The sequence below is a fragment of the Salminus brasiliensis genome, chromosome 6 (assembly GCF_030463535.1).
Source record: "Salminus brasiliensis chromosome 6, fSalBra1.hap2, whole genome shotgun sequence".
In the NCBI taxonomy this organism is placed as follows: Eukaryota; Metazoa; Chordata; class Actinopteri; order Characiformes; family Bryconidae; genus Salminus; species Salminus brasiliensis.
Window position 1 is genome coordinate 41,222,509 of NC_132883.1, and position 22,866 is coordinate 41,245,374.

The following is a 22,866-nucleotide window of genomic DNA, read 5'->3' on the forward strand; positions in this document are numbered from 1 at the left end:
AAATGTGCAGTGGTCGTTTACATTGTGTCAACATTTCATGATGATTGGACCAATAGAAATGCTCCAAAATTATTCATAATTACCCAAAGGTACGTCTTAAATATATTTTAGGGTTCCAGACGTGACGTATCTGTATATTGAAATTATCCTATATTTGTTTCCCTACTCTGTTTTTCAGGCTCACTGGCAAAACATAGCCTCTGCTTTCATCACTTCCTCTGCGAGTGAGTAATAGGGCTCTAAAATGTTATTAGGTCTCAGGGGACAATAATAAAAAATACGGAAACTCCCGGACCACAACATGTATTTATACACAAGTCTGGGGCGGTATATTTAATGTTTCTTAGCATGCATTAGTGATGTAAGAGGTGAGTAGTTGCAGCTGGCATGCACACAGACACAGAGACTCACTGCAAAGGACTACATTCCATGCTCGCTGTGGCCACTACTCTTTTAAAAAACTACTCTGCCACTCTTACATAATCCACCTCCCACTTCCAAACCACCACAGCGCTGCATTCCTGCTTCCTTGGCAGCCCAAACTCCTTCAGTCAAGTTCACAAAGCAACAGCAGGCTGCCCTGAGGTCAGCGCTGCTGAAGAAGGGTTTGGTTTTGGCCTGCTCCGGGGATTTTGGGCCCGCACATAGATGGCCGAACAGAGGAACGGAGAGGGGAAAATCAGGGTGAGATTGATGAAGAGAGGCTAGTGTGTTATCACGCTTCTGGAGAGAGTGTGTGGAAAGAGTCGAACAGGAGAGGAAATACGTCAGGGCCAATAGAGGAAGCAGGGGGTGAAACCAACACCACAAACACAGCCGGAAGCCGCAGTGGAACTACGACTAAAATACTCTCACAACTTTCGGCCAGACGCTCCTGGAGCGAGTGACGGAGGGGGGCATGAGTTCACGGCTTTTGCCTCTTTACTTTTTTACCCATGTGCTGGTGCTCTTCATGGGTGAGAGGAGTGTTGTGTTTGTGAATGCGACGGCCATGTTTCCACTGCAGTTTTGGTCTTTACATGCCCGAGTAATTTTATGCTTATATTCGGCAGCAGTTTTGCATGAAGAACTATTTCAGGCTGAGCTTAGCTAATAATATGTTACTTCATATCGGAAGGTTTTGTTTAGGGTTTCGTACAGGTCTGGGCTACCTATTTTTAAAAGCCATTGTGTCTCTGCAGAAAGGTACTTTCACTTGCAGATGCTGGTCCAACTTCAAACCAGAGGGTAAAGTGGTTTATCGGATAATATCCGTGAGCATGGCTGTTCATTCCAAGTGCCAAACCAGAAGATTACATGTAGCGTTACGGAATACGGTTGAGTTCGGCTTGAGCAGAGTTAGTCCTGCTTTCAAAACTAGAAGTGAAATCGTAGGGTTTGTCAAGTCATCAAGTATTTACAGTAAGGAAAGCGCTCTCAGCAGTGAATTGGCAAAATATTGAAGGTTTGTCTGCTTTAACTGTTGGATGGTGAAGCGGCAAAGGCAGTGGTTCAGTGTGGATCCATGACAAAGAACCAAATAGGTGCCTTAAATCGTTCTTTGCCTGGTTAAAGTTTTCTTTGGATTGGTGGAAAAAGAGTTGCAGTTTGTTCTAGATAGAAACCTTTAAAAAAAGTTCAGTATAGCACAAGATAATGGTTCTATGATTGTTATGATTGTAATTCAAGGAACACTTCCAGTACCATTCTGTTTCAGGACTGGTTTTTATTTGCCATGTTTGTTTATAGGACGGCACAGAGCGTGTGCTGAAAATCCACTATGCATTGAAACTGCCAGTAATGCACATTTATCATTGGGCAGCTCAACACGCTTGGAGGAGAACACTAACTCCCATTTCTAACACCTGCATTGCCAAGCATCTACACACTTACAGAGAAAGAGGCCAGTTATGCCCTCTTGGTCTCCCAGCCACGGATATGGATTGAGTGCACAATCTCTTAACGATAGGGTCAACGGTGGTATTTGGGACCCACTTTCAACTCATTTGCTCACTCGTCCATACATTATATATTCAAATGTTAACACACCTTCTACTGACTGCATTAAGCTGCTGTAAGTTGCAGGAATTTAATTGATGTGCAAATCCTCGTCACAGCTTGTCCAGTCCACGTAGAGAAGTATCTTCCAATAAAATAGGACCCTCTGGACCAGATAAGCATGAACCTGTTGGCACCATGCTGCCTCATGCCAGGTGTGGGCTATAGGGGTATACAGCCCCCAGCATTGAGCTGTGGAGCAGTGGAAGAACTGTGTTCTCAATACTTTTGGGATGAGTTAAGGATGAGATGGGGTGAGGATCAATCATCTAACATCCTTGACCTCATTAACGCTCTTGTTGCTGAATGCTTTCGCCTCACAGCAGTGCTCCAAAAGCCTTAATAACAAATGAGACATAACAAATGTGTTAATACCCTTGATTTTGGAAGAAACAATGAATGAGCAGGTGTCCCAATACTTTTGTCCATGTAGTGTATTTGTTCCACGTTTGTTGCCATTGCAAATCTTAAAACGAAAGGGTCTGATTCGCTCTACGTAGCAATGTATTGCTTTCACAGTGTGAACTTTGTACCAACTCCCTGCTCAGATAACCTGGCTTTCTCCATGCGTAAGGACGGGTCGTGCCAGAGCCTCGCTGGAAACCGAGTATTGGTTTCCATTCTGCTGTTCTGTCTCTGAGGAGCGTTTGGTATCAATACTCGCAATGTTTGGAAAAAGGCCTGGATTTAGAAAAGCAACTTTGATGTGCCAATGATCAATGTAGGTTAGTAGTTTGATTGACCTGGAAACGGTGTCTAATAGACTCATCCAGTGTCTTCAGCAGCGTGGCATACCCTCACTTCAGCTAATGTATATAAACAAGTCTCCATACTTATTTTCACAGGTGAATACATTACTTACTTCTTACATCTTCCATTCACACACACACACAGAGCAGAGTGGAAAAGTTAGAGCAGATCTTTGTTCCTCTGGTGGTTTAAGCCAGTCTTTTGTGAGCCTTGCTGTGGCCCCTGTGTGAACTCAGAGCATTGATCAGTTTGTCCTGAGTGCACATTTTGTTTGGTTCTCAGACTTAGACCATCTACTGAAACACACAACAATGCTACCATAACAAAAACAAACTTGCCTCTTTCCATCTTTGTTCTCAGGCTCCTCAATGATCCCATCATCAGACCTATCGGCTCACTTCAGAGTCATCGCCAGGTCACCAAGCCATGAAGGGGTGAGAGATAGAACTATAGAGAGAACTGCAGTCAGAGCTTTTCTTTATTTTAGAAGCTCGTATGAAGTAACCAGAGGAGGGATGTAACTCGTACAGTTACTCAGTTACATGTACTGTATGATAGGCTACTCAGTGCTACTGACCTGCTTCTGAAGTTGACCTGCTTCTGTACTTTTACTGTACTTGAAGGTACTTTCAAAAAAGTAATAATACCCAATACTTTAGATGATGCTAATTAAACACGTTAAGCCCTTTTGGACATTAAAAAAAGTATGTTGTTATATAAATGTTATAAATATTATAATATATTTTATAAATATTAAAAAATATTTATATTATACTATAAAAAGGTCATATATTATAAGTTACTTGACTCAGACATGTTTATAATTTCCATTATATATTGATATATGTATGATCCAAATACTTTATTAAGTAGTTTTATATATATAGAGATAGAATTCTCCTGTTTATGCCTGCATCCTAAAAATGTATTTAGTCACTACATGTAAAGCAGTGTAAAATTACTGCTATAAATAAGTTATAAGTATAAGTTATAGGAGGGACGGATGCAAGTCAGATATTAAGAAGAATTGTGTCATATTAAAACAGAACTATATTTGCATGAAACATGTACATCAAAAGCTCAGCAGAGAAATAGAGTCCTGGCACATGATCTCTGAAATGGAAAGTGGGCAGTTGAATCTGTGGCTAAACGATAGATCAGTCTTTGTGTGTGAGTGTTGGCTGGTGTTCCTATTCAAATTAGAGAAATTTCAGCCAAGCAGGTTTAATGTTGGCCTTTTTTTTCCTAACCACTGCCATTAACCCTTGAGCACAGTGCTTGGCCCCTGGTGCATCGCTGGTGCTGATAGATGGCACTTCTAAAGAACCATGACTGCCTAAAACTACTTCCGCAAATTACTAAAAACAAAGGCACAAGAAGTTCTATGTCTCTGAGTTGACTGTAATGTATTTTTCAACCGAGTTTTCCCAACTCTGGGAATCTAAACACTTTCGCTGATCAATCACACATTTAAAAATACTGTTTCTTTTCTGAAAATCTCATTGATGTGATTTCTGGCTTTCATATTGCCAGAATATGAAGGAACTGTCTGATTGGTTGCATGCACAATGACAAAATTCTATAGCTACACTTTTAAAATACTTTAAATACTTAAAATAAGTTACAAATAATTTAAATTAACTGTACAATTTACCTAAAAGCAGTGTTAGCTGAAACAACACTGAAAGGTACAGTGGAAACAGTTTTTGGGCTTATTTGCATATTTGTTTGTTTGGTTTCAGTTATGGTAATAACCGTTACATAGTATGCTGGATTTTTTTGGCTTTCCTGTCACATTAACTTATAGCTGAAACATTTTTGGAGACGTTTTGGAGGGTTTAGGTCCGACAAATCCATGATATCCATAAATTGCAGCATGTCATGGGCTAGCTATTGTATAACCTTTTGCAAATGTTTCCAAAATGCATGTAAATAATCTTGTAATCAACCTTCCATTTAGGAATGAACTGCATCCATGGCTCTGGGCAGCATGAGCAACGAGGAACAGTCATTTGAATTGGCCTGAATGGGCCCTGGAAAGAAACACAACTAATTTGATTATATAGCCATAGTGGCTTTGAATTTTTCCGCCACGTAGTTAAATAAGCCGGCGCTAGATCTGTGACAGCCTTGCACTTCCATGGAATCCCTGCATGCAAAGCAAGCCAGGGGAACCCTACACGCGGTGATGTAACGACTGAATGGGGCAACCGTTTCGATAGAAGCCTCCGGCACGATCAATCATTCACTCGTAGGCCCACAGTGGCCCAAACTGTTATACTGGTTAGGAAAATGCAATAAACGGTAGTATGACAGGTGCCATAACACCCATTAAGAGGCTTTTAGTTTGGAAAGTGTCCTAATCGCTGGATCTGTCCTGCCTAAACGGAATTTCCTCGCTCGTAGCCACTGAGGGGTGGATATGAGATGTGCATAGGCCAAGCATGAGGGCTATTCTCACATCAGAACTACTACCTAAGCAAAAGCAGTGGCACATTTAACCCCTGAAACTTTGATGGACGGTGATTTAGGTATATCCACACAAATACAGACGAGCAGTGGCGTGTAATGTTGCCATGTTTTCAGACGCTAAGTCGGAGGGCCTGCTTCGCTTCAGTTCATTACTACATCATTTACACAGTAGTTTTATGGGAGTTTTATTGAATAACAAGCCTTAAGATTAATAACTGAATAAGAAGTGTTTACATAGCAAGTGTTACCATCAGAGTAACACCTCAGGATAAACAGCCCTTAACATTTACGAGACACTGTCAACACTACGCTACTCTACTACTACAGTTAGTCTTTGAAGCCCTGACTGAGATGTTTCAGTGGTGTGCAGAAAAGCCCAAAAGTGCTGACGAGTGCTGCTGGCGTGCACGGATTACACAATGTGTAGACTTGTTGGTGGCAGTTAGAGGGGAATACTGCGGAACATCTGGGACCCTCCTTCCACAGAAACGCTCCCTGCAGGACGGGACATGTTCACGTTGGTCAGGACAGAAAGGACTTTCTTTGAATTTAGAAAATGTACCGTTATGAGAAGACTGGATTTCTCCCATATACTTGATATTACTTAACCTAAGTCTGCTGGAACTTGAGACAAATTAGCAGAGGGGTCTGTGTGGGGAAAAGCATTGAAATAAGACTAGAGATATGCTTTACAAGACTACGAGAGAAGGAAAGAAGAAAGCTCAGGGAAATGTTTTTCAAAGGAATCATGAGAGGACAGGACAGTAGATGAGTGAATTTCATCATAAGTCTCAAACAGCATGAGTGAGTGTTACGCCTCTACACTCACCAAGCGGTACACGTCATGGCATCAGGCAGTGGAAGAAAAAAAAGTCTTTGCTTCCTCTGTTTTGTCTATAAAAAGTTTTATTCAAATGATCAAGTCTACATTCTCACTTTCAGTATTTGTTGCCAAGCTGGTCTAACTGCCACCCGGCTGAAGCTGCCAGTGGGCCTCCCATTAATATAAATGAAAGGACTGTTACGAGGAAAGAGGCATAGAGGACTGTACGGGCCTAGCATTGTAGATAAGTGGCAGGCTACTGTTAGGATCACATATTATATAAATAACCCCGTGATATGAGTAGTCTGCTTCACCTCAGCTCTTAAAGAAAGAATAAAAACGTCAGACAGAACCCAAAGCCGGGCCTGTACACAACTATAGAACAGGGGATTGTGGATCCAAGAATCCAGATATTTCAAAGCAAGACCATAGCAAGACACGGCATGTATAGACAGATCAGACCAGTGATCCAGTCCATCCAAGATATAATGATCAAACAGTCTGAAGCCTTGTGTCTCCATTTTTGGCCATGTTTGCTAATTTTGGACATAATATGAAATATGAGTCTGGCCACGACAGCGTCCACACTTGGAAGATGATTTCACAAGCACAGAACTGCCCTACTAAAAAGATGGACAGTCAGTAGAGAGCATTAACATTTCAGACATATGTTAGGAACCCAGATTAAGGCCCCTATGGTGGCAGGGGGAACTCCCTTAGAGCAAGAAGGAGAACTACAGGGAGAAGCCAACACTGACCGGCTGACCATCAGTAGAAGAACCAGATGAGATGTGTAGGTGTGAAGTGTCTCTTTGTGGCTCCTCTGTTTTCAAGAGTGTAGTTTTCCATAATATCCCATAGGACATTCAAATAGTTAATGACCGTCTGGCTTCATGGAGAATGATCTGTTCCCGTGTCCAGATCGGACTGTGTGATATTTCCGATTATGAGGACAGGGAGAACCCATAGGAATCCCCTGATGACAAATCCTGCGGCGTCACGCTATCGCTTCACCTACACATGTTGCAGCCCGCCCATACTGTGGCAGCGAGCCACTGGATTCCCCCCCCCCACCTCTCTCTCTGTGTGTATATGTGTGTGTTTGTCTCTATGTTTACCGCGGCCCCTGATACACTCATGATTCAGACCCCTCTCCCACTCACTCTATTTTTGCTTCATTAGGGCCAAGTCTGTCAGCTAATACTACTACACCGCTCTAGTGTCAATTGCCAAGGCGACTAATTTAAGAGTTTAGAAAGCATAGCTGCTTTGGCAACACCTCAGTGAGGGAGGGATTATCTGAGTCCAATGAAGGTTAAGGTCACTCGAGTGTAGGGACTGTACCGCTGCACGTAATGGGGAACATAAAGAAGCGGTATGGAGAGTTTTTTTAGAAGGCCTTGGGAAAATGCTTTTCACCAGATATATGTAAATACAATGGTAAAGTTCAGGTCCACGGGTTAGGCCACAATTCAAGGTATGAGGAAAGTTATAAAGTTCAGCTGAAGGGTGGGTAACATGAAAAAAAAAAGATATGACGCTTGACAACGATCATAATACTCATCATTTTTTTCTCAATCATTTTTTATAACTTAATGTTTTAAAATGACAATCATTAAACAATTGGCATTCAATCAGTTATTAGTTGAATACAGGTTCTCTGAAGTAGGTCCAGCTAGGCTAACACAGCCCATTAGACCGGCCTGTTAAGACTCCTAATGCTAACAATTGGTTAAATAAAATTAATAATTAATATGATGCCATAATTGACTGACATCCAACCAGTTACTTGTTGCTAAGCAGTTGTTATGATCGGTGTATTGTAGTGGGCAGACTGGAGTTCAGTTTCCTAGGCAAACCCACCAGCCTATACCACCGCCAGTCCTAACTCTACGTCTCCTAGGCTAGCTAGCTGACTCAAGACTGATGTGGCAGCAGGGTGGATGTGTATGTAAAATGTCTAGGAGCTGAAATGTGTGGTGGCGTGGATCCGCACTGGATGGAATGGCACGGTGGAGAGTTGCTGTTTGTCCAGTTTTACAGGGTTGGCTGTTAGGCCTTAAATCCCACAGACTCTCTGGGTGGGTAGGACGGCTCTTCCTCCAGTGTTATCCCGCTCAGGCGTCTGTTTGCTGATTCGGTATAACAGAACTACTTATTAGTGTTCTCCTCCGAGCGCGTTCAGCTGTCCAGTGGCGTTTAATTAGCGGCAGTTTGAAAAGATGCAGATGGCTGGCGACATGTGACTCAGAGGAAGCACATGCTAGCCTGTGGTGGCATCGTGTGATAGGGGGAGTTCTAACTAGTGGGTGGGAACTGGAAATGACTAGAATTGGGGGAAATTGGGTTAAAATTAAAACATATCACTAATTTTTAAAAAAAATATTTGTGGGTAAGTTTGGTAGCACCACAGCTCAGCTTAGGCCCTGCTGAAACATTGGTAGCCGGTGTCTGGGCAAACCTCTAGGGGAAAAAGAGGGAACTTATTATTCCTCTGTGCATTTTTTCTTTTTTTTTTTTTGGCGTATCAGTTGACAGGCTTGTAGCCGGCATGCAGATGTCAACCTGATTTGCAGTCCAAATTGTAACTTTATCTTTCTTTCTTTCCCGTACTCTCTCTATCTCTCCATATTGCATCAGCATCCGCTCCAGCACATGCATGGCAGCCTGGACTTCCACTCAGTGTGGGTAATAAGAGTGGTCTGCTCAATGATTGGCCTGGCGAAGGAGTGGAGAATTTTAGCCGGACACATGAGAAATCTCAGGGGAACTCTCCGGCCTCCTAATTGGACTGTGTACAGTCAAGTATGTCACCCTACACATAGTTATATATAATAATAATGATTATTAGCACCAGGATGTCTTATGATTTTGGCCACTGTTTTTACCCCTTTTTTTGGAGAGGGGGGAGCAGTCTTGGCCTTCTTCTATATTTCCAATATTTTTTTTCACAGTTTACTTTCTTTGCAGCTCATGTGAGACTTTATAACTCTTTATAGAGTTTTTAGACTAGTAGTTATAAACGTAGCTGTAAGTAACCTATATGTTTAAACACTACTATTATAATAAATAGTGATAACATTCCTACAGAGAGTGGTCATTTTCACCAAGCTTTGCTCCTCAGCTCAGCTCACAAGATCTCAACTACTTTCTTTACAGTGAGAAATGTATATATCATATATAATAAATAATGATAATGATGACAGTACAGTATGCAGAGTGTAGCAGTGTGTGTTTTATTCATCCCTAGTTTACAGCTGTGTACATCTGGAAGCAGCATCTGGAATCAACTACTTCTCGACAAATTTGTGTTACTGTATTTCTGTGTATTGTGTTTATTGCTGTGTTATAAAGTGTTTACAGCCATAAACACACTTACATACTGAAATCTCCGCCCATGTGTTTTGTGTCTGTACATAACACAAGATGCCCACAGACATGAGAAAGCCTCATGATATAGCTGTCTGTGGTCCCCCTGTAGGTCTCCCAGTGGCCCTGTCAGTTACCCCGGACTACATGTTTATCAGTCATTACTGTAGATGCTTATTCATGCTGCGAGATGTGTTCTTCTACCTCAAAGGACACCAGCTACAATATTTCCTCTTGCCTTTCATTGTATTTGTAGTAAAGATATATACACTGAATTGCCAAAACATTAAAACCACCTGCCGGACAATATGTAGGTGCCACCTCTAAGTGCCACCAAAACAGCTCTGACCCATCGAGGCATGGACACCACAAGACCTCTGAAGGCATCCCGTGGCATCTAACACCACAAGACGAATGTCAGCAGCAGATCCTTATGAGAGGTCTTATGAGTTTGGAGGTGGGTTAATTTTTTCATTGATCTGCATTGAGGCACTCTGCCCCCCACAGACCCAGTTCTGACCCAGGTCTGACCCAGGTCTGTCTGACCCAGTTCACAAAGTGTCTCTTACGCTTCTTACGCTTGACCATTTCACAGGTGCCATTGTAAGAGGACTGTAAGCACTGGTATCACTTCACCTAACAGTGGTTATAATGTTATGGCTGGTTAGGAGGGGGGAGGGGGGGGTAGATCTGTTAGAAAAGCTAGTTTTTGGACTCTTTTATTTTCCCTTCTGTCTGAAGGAGACGCTGGATCCAGTCCAGGCCTTCTCTCTGCCAAACTGCCGGTGTCTGAACTCTGTTCTTCTGGGTTAGTCCACTTTAATCAAACTCAACCACAACAGACCTGGAAGATCTCAGTGTTCTCAGAGCCGCTTGAATCAGAAGGAGAAGAAGGAGAAGTTGAGCGATAAGATATTCTCTCTCCAGTTTCTGAGCAGATGAAATATAACCCATGACGTTTTGGCCTCTGCGGTTCCTTTAATGGCTTTTCCACTAGTTTACTCGGTCGGAAGTTTGCTAACCAAATAAAGGCAGCAGGGGGCGTGGCCGGATGGGCGCCTTATATGGAGTTTCCACCCCTGCGCTGAGCCAAAGGCGAAAGAGCAAAAGCCAAAACCCAAAAACCCCAGCAGACAAAAAAAAGCTCTGAGGATCTTCTCGCAGTGTTTACCAGCGCCTCTCGCTCAGCCCGGCTGCCCAGCTTCTCCAAGCTCCTGTGCAGAAGGCTCTGGATGAGGTTCTCGAGATCTTGTGGTGATCTTCTGCTGAAGCTCTAACCTGCAGGAGAGAGAGAGAGGTGTAACAGGTGGGGTTCAGCAGGGCCTTCAAGTGTCCATATGAGGCGACGGGGGTCGCGCTCTTCAGGTCTCCCAGTGTCCCAGAGGCATTCCTAATAAAAAGCCATTGCTGTGAAGCATTATAAGGCCTCGTTGGGACGTCGTAGCCCACCCAGTTTCACAAGCCATCTCCACCTGATATCACAGTGGGGGGGGGCTGATCTGACTGATAGGGGCTTATACTGCATTTAGAGGCGCGCACGTGCTGCGAAAAGCTCGGTAAACGAATACAGTCGTTTAATATCGCCCTTATTTTAACGCTGCACGTGCCTGCATATTAAAAACGATATTATTATTATTATTATTATTATTATTATTAGCCCTCTGCGTTTTTCCCCTCATTAATTGCGACACGGAAACTCAAAAGCAGCGGAAACTGAACCCAAAAAAAAGTGTGAAGAAAGTGGCGCGCGGTTTCGTCTCCGCTGTGCGCGTGCGAACTTTAAAAAACCGAATTAAAATATTTCAACGTTTTTAATCCGGATTTTTGGGGGTTTTGCGCGATGCACCTGCAAAAGCCCCCCCCCAATACCCCCCTCTCTCACTGTCCCTCGCTCTCGTGCTCTCTCTCTCTCTCTCTCTCTCTTTCTCTCTCGCTCTCCCCGTGTGTGTGTATGTGTGTGCGCGCGAGGAGCTTTCCGTGTCTCTCGCGCCTGTCTCTCCATAAATGGGCATGTGCGTCACTGCGCTGCTCCAGCCCCCGTATTTAACGAGGCCAAAAGCGCGTTGGAGTTCCCGTCCGAGCAAACAGAGCAACACACACACACACACACACACACACTCTCTCCACCACCACCACACACACTCCCTCTCTCTCTCTCTCTCTCGCCCTCTCTCTCTCTCTCTATAGCGCGCGCACACACTCACTCACTTACTTACTCGCTCGCTCGCTCGCTCACACACACACATACACGCGCGCACATACACGTCTCAGACAGAGCCAGAAAGCAGCGCGCGCGCGGGCTGCACTTGTGCAATCACCACCAACACCACCACCAGCACCACCAGCAGCAGCAGCAGCAGCAGCACCTTCATCATCATCATCTTCATCATCTTCTTCTTCTTCTTCATCATCATCATCATCATCAACAACAACAGCAACACCACAAGGAGCCAATGCAGAACTTAGAGCGCGTGCTCTTCAGCTGAAGCAGCAGATGGAACAGTCGCGCGCCTGAGCTGAACTTGGATAAACGCGAGGGATCGCGAGAGGAACCGTAGAGCTTCATCTTCAGTCTCCTCTCTCTCTCTCTCTCTCTCTCTCTCTCTCTCTCTCTCTCTCTCTCTCTCTCTCTCTCTCTCTCCTGCGAGATCTTCTTCAGCCTGGAGTGGATAAAGCTGGTGTGATTGATTGAGCGCGCGCTCTGGGGGGCTTTTGATGCCTTTGCAAAGTGCAGCCAGCCGAGTGCTATGACAGGCAAACTGGCCGAGAAGATCCCTCTTACCATGAGCAGCTTAATGAACTCCATCCCTGAAAGCCTTTATCCTGAGGAAGACTCCATCCCCACCTCTATGAACGTGTTCACCAGCGCGGAGCCCGCGGCGCACTACACACACATGAACACAGGTGAGCGCGCGACGGCGATGGGGGGGTGGGGGGGCGCTTATTTCTGCTCTTTTCTGTGGTACAGTAGTGTACGATCAGTGTGTGTGTGTGTGTGTGTTAGCTATTGTGTGATCAGCCACTCTCTCTCTCTCTCTCTGTGTGTGTGTGTGTGTGTGTGTGTGTGTTGTGGTTCAGAAGATTACATTGTAACCGTGGCTGTAATCAGCGCGCGCGGATGTATAGCCCACCTGTAGGGTCCCAGGTACTCCAGCCCAGGTTAGAGCTGCCTGAGGTCTGAGGAACCCTGGTGGTCCACTGAGGAGCACTGGGTGGTCCCGGATCAAAGGTTCCACACTTTCACGTCGTGGTTGGAGGAGGTGGTGGAACCAGCATCTCTTAAAGAACCCGTTGTAGCATCCTCGCCATATTAAGCGCGTGCAGCCCTGGACCAGAACCTGAACTGGAGTAGCCGGAGTAAAGTTAGGAGTCACGCTCGCGCGGACCTGGACCCCCTCACTCGCCGTGCTGAGCGCACACCTGTAGCAGGGGCTCAGAGTGGGCTCCTAGGAGTTCATCCAGCAGCGCGCTCCACTACTGATGTGTGTGTGTGTGTGTGTGTGTGTGTGTGTGTGTGTGTGTGTAAAGCTGCTATACACACTGTAGGTGCTGATAAAACACTGTATATGTCCTGAATATGTAGAGTCTCTCTCTCTCTCTCTCTCTCTCTCTCTCTCTCTCTCTCTCTCTCTCTCTCTCCGTTGCTTGACCACCCGCACCGCTAAAGGGTCAGTAAATCAGGGCACTGCGTGGCACTGTAGGGGGGCTCACACAAGGACGACCACCGGCCTGTACTGCACCGGTCAGCGTTTAGCGTAGCGTCCCACTGATGCTCAGGTGCTGGAGTGGGGCGGTCACGTGACTGACAGGTGACGCGGCCCGGCGAGGAGCGCGTGCACCTTCATTTACAAATTTAATATAATCGCAATATATATAAATATAAATATAAATATAAATATATACATGCACATATATACACATATATATAATATATATAAAGTCATTAAATATATAGAGGGAGAGAAAGAGGTGTAATTTTAATAGTATAATATATATATATATATTTCTTATATACTTATGTGTATATATAAATATATATTTATATAAATATACAGATAGATCGATATTATTATATATAACTATATATATATATATAAAGATAGAGGGTAGATATGTAATTATTGTTTTATCAATCTGTCTCCCTCTCTCTGTATGTGTGTATATATATATAAAATATATAATATAATATAATATAATATAATATAATATAATATATAGCACAAATTATTTATATCATGTTGTAATTTTATAATTATGTAATTTGCATACTAAAGTGTCTGTCAGTGAAGCTGCCCCTTCAGTCTCGTGTCCGAGCTCGTGCAGGTGGGCGCTGCTGCTTTCAAACGCGCTCCGCACGTGGGGGAAAAAAGTAAAGACAGATTAGTCGCGCGCAGATTAATTTATAATCAATCAATCAATCAATCAATCCATCAATCAAACATTTTAGAATACGGCGATTTTAGGGAGCGCGCGCGCGGTGAGGAGTGTGTGTGTGTGTGTGTGTGTGTGGTCACGCAGAGCTTTTAACACCGCTGGAGCTCGAGCACCCAACACCAAGAACCAGCTCCCTGAACACACACACACACACACACACACACACACACACACACAGACGACAGAGCGCGGGAATCCGCGCGCGACGCGTTTTAATCAGGATTCGAATTAAATGTTTAATTCAATTCGAATTAAAAATTGTAACCGTTTTAGAATAATTAAAAGAGCAGAATAGAGCGGGTTCAGTGTTTTGGGGGGGGGGGGGGGGGGGGGGGTAACAGGGGCGGGGGGTGTAACAGGGGGGGGTGACAGGCCGGTGGCTCTCGTGCGGGAAACGAAAAAAGTCCAGAAAGTTGGAGAAGGACAGAAACCCCCACAACCAGGAGCTAAACCCACCCAGACGAGAAAACAGCAGGACAGCACAATTTACACACACACACACATATATATATATATATTCATTTATATATTATTTTATATATATATATATATATACACACGCGCGCGCACGTGGAATTAGGGTGATATTAAGGGCTGGTGTGAACGTGCCGAACCTTTAATGCTTTTATTTCCCCCCTGCGCGTGTGCGTGTATGAGCTTGCCGTTTGCTACACACACACACTCTCACACACACTCTCACACACCCCGTGCCTTTTCTGGGCTGAATCACAGAAAGCCCACGCAACAAAAATATAAATAATAAATAAATAAATAAATAGAAATCGGACAAAATATCAAAATATCTGCAAATTACTTCAGCACCGCACACACACACTCTGCTCACACACACACACTCTGCTCACACACACACACTCTGCTCACACACTCTGCTCACACACACTCTGATGAATGAACTCCAGTGTTTAATACTCTGTAATGTGCTCCTAATGTTTTGGGGGTCTCTCCTGAGCTACCTGGGTGGATCTCAGATCAGATCTTTACACCTGGCCTCAGAGCAGTGGAGGTTTAAATTCCAGGGAATCCTGAAAGCCCCCGAATTATTCCAGCCCATCAGACCCTAATGATGGCTGCTCTTCCTCGTATCTGAGAGATGTGAGGTCCAGAGGCTCTCTCTCCTTTCCTTCTTGCTTTTGCCCAAATCGAATTCCTTTCCCAGCACACTAAGTGGTCTTTCTTACACACACACACACACACACACACACACACACACACATGTGCGCAAACTGTGCTGAATAGACGTGAACGCCGCCTGTAATTTTGGTTTTGTTTGTTCCCACCGTAAATCATGATTGGGGCTATATGCTGTGATTACTCTAAGTACGTGTTTAAGGAGCAAGACAAACCCTGGAGGACGTCATAAGGGTTGTTGTTTTTTTGGACGTCCTGTAAATTGGCGGTGCAGCCTTACGCAAGATCAAGTGCTGATGTTTGAGTTCATGGAGTTTACGTAATAAAAAGCGCTGTAGAGCAATGAATGGGTCGGGACAAAACATCCGCCGATCCCACCTTTGAAGCTTAGTCAGACTTTTCTTTATCGCTACCAGGTCCTTCGCTGAACTTCACGCGTTTAGGATCCGCCTGTGAGAACAAGTATGTGTGTCTCAGATGACGGACGCCCTGTCGTACAGAGAGGCTTCACTGGCAACAGAGCTGGTCTGCTTCTGAAGGACACCATCGTGGGTTACAACCTGAGAGAGACAGAGTGAGAGAGAGAGTGAGAGAGAGAGAGAGAGAGAGAGAGAGAGAGGGAAGGAGGAAAAGACGGAGAGGAGGAGGAAGAGGAGGAGGAGGAGGGGACATTCACTTCAGTCTCGAGTCAGTCAGTCGACAAACTTTTTCTCCCCCCTCTGTCAAAGATCTTGTTATTTTCCCTCCAGCTCTCCTCATTTGGGCTCATAGTCCTTTTTCTCCTTCGGTTTCGGGAACAGACAGTTAACGGAGGTATGCTGAGACTTCTCTGACCAGGTTGAGAGCCAAGCAAGCCCTAGCTGGAGTAGCTGGAGTCAACTCTGTAGAGTAGCAGCGTAGTCCCGCCCAAAGCTCTCGGCTTCTTTCTTAGACGTAGAGTCTCTGACAGTGTGAGTGTGAGCTTTTTCGTGTTGCTTTTGTCTACTTGGCTGACCCTTTTGATCTGTTCCTGCAGATAATATCATGGACTTGGGGATGGGAGGTGAGAAGAGCAGTGGGGAGATCCAGTATGGTTCCAGTAGTTTCCAGACGAGTCGGAGTGGACAGACCGTCACTTACTTGGGCAAGTTTGCCTTTGACACCCCATCGTCAGGGAGCATCGGCGGCTCCAGCTGGTGTCCCGACAACAACATCATCAGCCTGGTGAGCGCCGGGATCCTAGGTGTCTCACCATCACCTGGCAACATCACCGCCCAGACATCCTCGTCGGGCGGCAGCATGGGCGGCCAATCGTCGGACATTGAGCAAGTGTACGCCCCGCCCCTTCCCGCCTACTCCACCTGCGGAGAAATGTACCAGGAACAGGTGTCTTTCCACCACAGCCCAGCCACCTCGTCCTCCCTGCCCTACCCGGGCTCAGACTACCACAGTACCTCCTCCAAGCCCGCCATGGACAGCAGCCTCTTCTCCATGATCCCCGACTACAACCTGTTCCACCACCAGGGCGAAGTTGGGGTGATGGAGCACAAACCCTTCCAGGCCATGGACCCCATCCGGGTGAATCCGCCACCCATCACGCCCCTGGAGACCATCCGAGCGTTCAAGGACAAGCAGCAGATCCACCCGGGGTTCCTGGGCGGCCAGCAGCAGCACGCGTCACAGCACCACCATCACCAGCCACCGCAGACCCTCGCCCTCAAACCCATCCGGCCTCGCAAGTACCCCAATCGGCCGAGCAAGACGCCGGTCCACGAGCGGCCACACGCCTGCCCGGCCGAGAACTGTGACCGGCGCTTCTCGCGCTCTGACGAGCTCACGCGCCACCTGCGCATCCACACGGGCCACAAGCCCTTCCAGTGCCGCATCTGCATGCGCTCCTTCAGCCGCAGTGACCACTTGACCACGCACATCCGTACTCACACTGGGGAAAAGCCCTTCTCCTGTGAGTTCTGCGGACGCAAGTTTGCCCGCAGCGATGAACGCAAGCGGCACGCCAAGGTGCACCTCAAGCAGAAGGACAAGAAGCCGGCAGACAAGGCCGGCGGTGCCGGGGCGGCGGGCAGCCACACGTCCCCACCGAGTTCCTGTGGGACTGCCGGACCCAGCAGTGCCAATATCCTGACTGTTACCACGTGCGCCTAGGGAACTCTTTGCCGTCAGATACCATCGGGCTGGGGGGAGGAGGACACTGAGCGCTGGGCTCTTTCTTTTCTTCTGAAAGGCCTGACCACTGACTCTCACACTCTCTCCCCTCTCTCTGCGTATCTCTAGTTTATTTGTCACGGTCTTCAATGTTTGTTTGCAGATGGCGTAGTCGTGTTGCCCCTCGCCTTTTTTGCTTTAGGTCAAGCCGGTGGGTCTTGGGGAGGAAGACCCGTTGGCGTTTTATGGCAGGGAGAATAGCGCACTGGGGCAGCAGCTGGAGGGACAGGAACAGTTTAGGTCATCCCAGGACAAAACAAAACCAGGAGGCACTTCTTTGGGAAAAAGCATTACAGGCTCAGGGAGTCCTACTTCCGGCTCCGGGGACCTACATGACCCCCCCCGCCCCCCTGATTTTTCAGTCTGGGCCAAATTAGTCTTACTCTTTTTTTTTGGCTTTTTCTTTTTTTACAGTATAGTATAAAATACAAGGTGAGATACACTTGGCATCTGAGTTTAGTTTGTTGTGTTTAGTTTTTTTACAGTGCATTTTAGGTTGTCACTGTCCAATTTTTTAAAAGTGCAATTTAATTTACTCAACGTTGTTAATACCTTGTTTGCGCTGCACTTTGGTTCCTGTTGTTTGTTCTACAAAAAAAACCTGCTTGTTAAATATTTAATTGATAATATTTTTTTGATAAGAATGTGCCAAATCTATTGTGATACTACAGCCAAGGTTTTGTTGGGTTTTTTTGTTTGTTTGTTTCGCTTTGTCTTATTTTATCTTTTCACCATTGTTCTTGCTAGCGTACCAGAGCTTATAGCGAAGCTACTGGAGTGATCTGTTCCGGAAATCGATCTGAAGGGAAAACCGCTAAGCCCAGAATCTTACAGCACTGAAAAGCTCAGTGAGTTCAAGCTTCAAGTGGGTGTTTCTTGCGTAATTAGACTTGCATTATCTTAATATCTCAAAATCCCTTCAGTACAATTAAGGGATCTGGATGCCTTTTGTAAACAGCAACAGATTGCCTGTACAATACCAAAAAAAAGAGAAGAAAATAAAAGAAAATAGAAGACGTGCGTTTACGTTTAGTGCCGTTTACTAAGTAGCGTGAAATTAACAGAGCTAAATTTGTGGCGTTTACCTCAGACTCTTACTGTGGTGTGCGCAAGGGCCAAATCCAATCCTTTATTCGTGCCAATCAAAATCGGGCGATTCTGCCTTTTTTGTTGTTGTTGTTATTATTTTTTTATTATATTTTTATTTTGTTGCTGTCTGTATGCCTGCATGTGTCCTAGTATTGCTAGTACAGTATGTCTTGGTTAGCACTGAAACAAAGGTCGCAGCGGTCATTTCTGGGAACCTCTGGGAACAGCAATATATGTGTCCACCTGACCCCCAGCCACCCCCCCTTCCCTCCAAACACAAATACACACACACACACACACACACACACACACACACACACACACACACAGCTGTTGAAAGAAATGATGTGAAATGTGAAATATGAAGCACTGCCATGTTTCACATGTAAATGGTGTCTATGGTATTTATGTTTGCATTGTTGGTGTTGTTGTTGCCGTTGTTGTTGCCGTTGTTGTGTTGTTCTTATCGCTGACTTTTTATTGGCCGCTTGATTTATTGGCCGGTTCTCATTCTTCAATCTTGCAAGTTTTCTTCCCTCCTTCCTTTCACCCCCCTACCCCCCTTCGTTCCAGGCATACTGTATATTCAGCACACGTTTTTTTTTTTGTTGTTGTTTGTTTTAACACAAAGTACTCGCCAGCCAAAATTATGGAAATAACTGCCTTAGAGCGTCGCCGCTGGGCATAAGCATGGTTGATCTGGGATGCCATTGTTCTGAGTTTCTTTCTTATTTCACTGACTGAAATCTGCCAGCTTTATGCATGCCATTCGAGATGATGTTTTTGGATGACGTTTTTCTTTCTTTTTTTCCTGTTTTTTTTTTTTTTTTAATAACAGCTCTGAGGGGCAGCAACCAATGTGGTTTTCTCCACGGCTACTCGTTTCCGGATCACACTGAGACACTGATCCGGAATATCGAGAGGGGTGTTTGGGGTTTTTTTTGTTTTGTTTTTTTTCGTTAGTTTGTTGTACAGTTGCGTATATAAACATATTACTACATGTTTTCTACTAAGAATGTACAGGACAAAAAAAGCAATGTGCTTCAGTATTACGCCGTATGTATGTATGTATGTGTGTATGTGTGTGTGTGTGTGTGTGTGTCAGGGTGTGTGTGTACATGCGTGTGTACATTAATACATACACACGTGCATGCGCACTGGGATTTTACATTGACTGAATGTGGATGCAGAGGGTGTGTTTGAACGTACATCTGCGGAGAAAGTGACTGTGTACATAGTTTAGTGTTTCTTTTTTTTTTAATTGTACGAGAGTGAGAGAGAGAGAGAGTGAGAGTGAGAGAGAGAAGGAGAGAGACAGAGAGGCGTTGTCCGACAGTGTCAAATCTGATGCATCCCCTGTCATTCCTGAAAACGGTCTCAAAATGTCGTTCGTTTTTGTGCATAATATTCAAAGAATGATATGGAGACACACTGAATGATGTGTTTATTAAATAAATAAACAATAAGGTTATTTGGAAAAACAGAGGCTGGTGTCTCTTAATATCTTGCGCTCTCTTTGTTTGGAAGCTTATACAGTCATACAGTGATAATAAGACAAAACGTAACTCAGTGGTTACGTCCACATTTGGGACGCCTCCATTTTTGTAGCTCTTCACTTTTTCGATATAATGGAAACTGGCTGTTGTTCTTTACATTGTGTCCAAATTTCATAATGAATGGACCAATAGAAATGCCCCAGAATGACTTGTATTTTGAAAATACAAGGTTTTTGTGCGACAGCAATGATATTATCTTTAGAGAAGTGTTGCGATGGATTCAGCTGTGTTCCAATTTGGCAGGAGCCATTAAATCAACCCTTAAAAATACTGATGCCTTGAGCGATGCCGCAGAAGAACCACTCTTGGTTTCGTAGACGGGCATGTTTGTAATTTAGATGTGAGTGTGAAGAACCTTTTAAAGGGTTTAAATAACATTTACTTGATGTAAAGGTTCTTCCCATTTCCTTCCTCATCTTTGTTAGAAAAAAGGATCTTTATCGAACCAAAAAGAGGCTCTTCTAAAGCATCGCTCAAAGAACCCTGTGAAGCACCTTTATTTTTTGGGCTTAACTGCAAATTTTGATTAGCAGATTTATGTTTTTCCTGAATTCACAGGCTCATGCTGTAGGAGAAAATCATTTGGGCCTACATAGCCTAACCGACAGATCTAAGAGTTTAGCCAAACATCAGCGCTGATGGATGAAAAGTTTGTAGGTCCAGTATTTTGCATAATGTTTAAACAGGAGGTTTTACTGATGTTTCTGGTACATTTTATGACAAATGGGAAAAAATGTGGTCTTTTTACATTGACTTTCATTAAAGGTTTTGAAATTTCTATTTTAGATATAGAAGCTTTTGATCTGACAGTGATAGATGATACAGATTTTTAGTAATTCAGTAATTATGACTATTATCACATTGCCACTGTGGCACAAAAAATATATATTTTTACTGTTTTAAAAAAAAAAAATTTTACTCTACTTTTTACTTTTCTTGGTATCTGCCATCTTTGTTCTTTACATTTTATCAGAATTTCATGATGAACGGACCAATAGAAATGCTCTAAAATGACTGTAGTGTTTTCCTTCTCCTGTAATGTTTTTTGACAGCAAAGATCCGTATAACAACAGTGTAGAATGGTGTTTGCTTGGAAGAAGAAGGTCCTTTTACCTTGACCTCCATCAACAGTTAAGAAGGGTTTTGCCATATTAGATATGCAAGCGTTTGTTCTGGCAGCGACAGACGAGGTATTGGCTTCATATTAATTCCTGTTGCTGGGATCTTCTCAACACATGCAGCTCAGCTGCATAAGCCGAAGCACTCGAGCCTTTTTCCTTCCTCCGCTAGAGAGAGAGAGAGAGAGAGAAAGAGAGTAAAAAATCCTACATGGCCGTGTCAGTGGCACCTTAAGCATAAGCCCCCTCTCAGCATCACGTTCCCTAACAAACTCGCCAGTTTAAATGTTGAGGCTTGTCCACACGCTGCCGTCCTGCACAAAACTGTCCCGCTGAAGGCCTGTGTGTCTTGGCAGGCTTCCATTCCTTCTCTAATTAACAAGGCCCCCGATGGCTCCAGAATGTCTTTTGTTGGTTTTCCTGAATGAATGGGTGGCTCGGGCCGTAGGAGTTGTTTCGGAAAATCAGCCGGGCCTATGTAGACTGGGTTGGCCAATCTTGGAGTATATCAGCGTGAGCTACTATTGCCTAGGAGTGGATCTGTAAACACTACTCTCTTAAAAAAATAAAGGCTCCTCAATGGCTGTGCGGTTCTAGGAAAAAAACTATAATTAACCCTTATATTAAGGTTCTCCGCACTCATACAGCTCATTTACTTAAATGGGTTTCAAAGAACCACCCACTGTAAGGTTGTTTAGGGAGCCAAAAATGGGTTCTTATATGGCACCCAATAAACGTTATTTGCCATCTTTATTTTTAAAAGTGTGTTTATATATAGATTTATTTCTATAAATTAAAAAACATAAAAACATTGAGGGGCATTTTTATTGACCCAATTTGACCGAATTTTGTCAGATTCACATTATGTCAAAAACTGAAAACTGAGCAACAACACATAAACAGTGTGGTTTATACAGTTACACAATTTTATTGCATTTGGCCAGAAAAATGGTTCTATACAGGACTTATACAGGCCTTCCTTGATTCCTAACTAGCTAGAACCGAATTTTAGAAAAGGTTCTTCAAAGAACCAAATAGGCCTACAAGAGGCCTTTCCCCATAATAAAGAAGGACCTTATAACTAGGCCTAAAACCCTAAAAGCTTTCTAACGGTTCTTAGAGTAGAGTTGTCATGATGTTAAACGTGGCTACTGCCGTTACTGAGGAACCTATGAAGCCCCCCCACCCACCCCCCATTTTTTAAGGTTATCCAGTTGCTATATTGCTGGTTGTCCATTACAGTGAATCCCTTATGCAGTTGCTGCAGGAAAAATGCAACAGTGTCTGGGGAAGTGACTCCGTCCCTGCTGGCAGCTGTCTGAAGCTATACGTAGGCGCGGCTCTTAGATTTTGATTTATACATCGATATGGCTTTTAGTATCCTGTGTGTGTATGTGTGTGTGTGTGTGTGTGTGTGTGTGTGTGTGTGTGTGTGTTCTCGGCGTCTGAAGCCTTCGCTGCAACACAGAGGAAAATCACAGCGTGAATAGGTTACGCTCACTGATGGAAGAGGCAAATGTTGAACGGCATCAGCATTAGCGCTGCTATCACCTCTCCATGGACTAGCTTCATGTTTCCGTTTCCCTCCACAGCCTCTCCTCCTCCTCCGGAGTGATGTCTTTATTTCTCAGGCAGTTATACATGGTATGGGAAGCACTGTTTTTTTTTTTGTTTTTTTTTTTTTAGAAGCACAAAAATAGCTTCTGGCATAAGTTTCTGTTTTATTGTATTTATTTATTTCTTTTTTAATATTTCTCTTTTCTTTTTTCTTTTTTTTTTTCTTTCACTGCCAAGATCTATCAGAACACAGGGCCAAACTGATCGGGCAAAACAGAAGAGGCAGTTTTTCACAGACCAGACAGGAGCA

At 44.3% G+C, this 22,866-nt stretch overlaps 1 protein-coding gene across 1 annotated transcript; it reads left to right on the forward strand.

The window, feature by feature from the left end:
- The first annotated feature begins 12,014 nt into the window (after positions 1 to 12,014).
- egr3 (early growth response 3) lies at positions 12,015 to 19,402 on the forward strand. Its single transcript, XM_072682427.1, has 2 exons — positions 12,015 to 12,355; positions 16,050 to 19,402. The coding sequence occupies exons 1-2, from the start codon at positions 12,199 to 12,201 to the stop codon at positions 17,174 to 17,176; spliced, it is 1,284 nt and encodes a 427-aa protein (XP_072538528.1). The 5' UTR covers positions 12,015 to 12,198; the 3' UTR covers positions 17,177 to 19,402.
- The last annotated feature ends 3,464 nt before the right edge of the window (positions 19,403 to 22,866 follow it).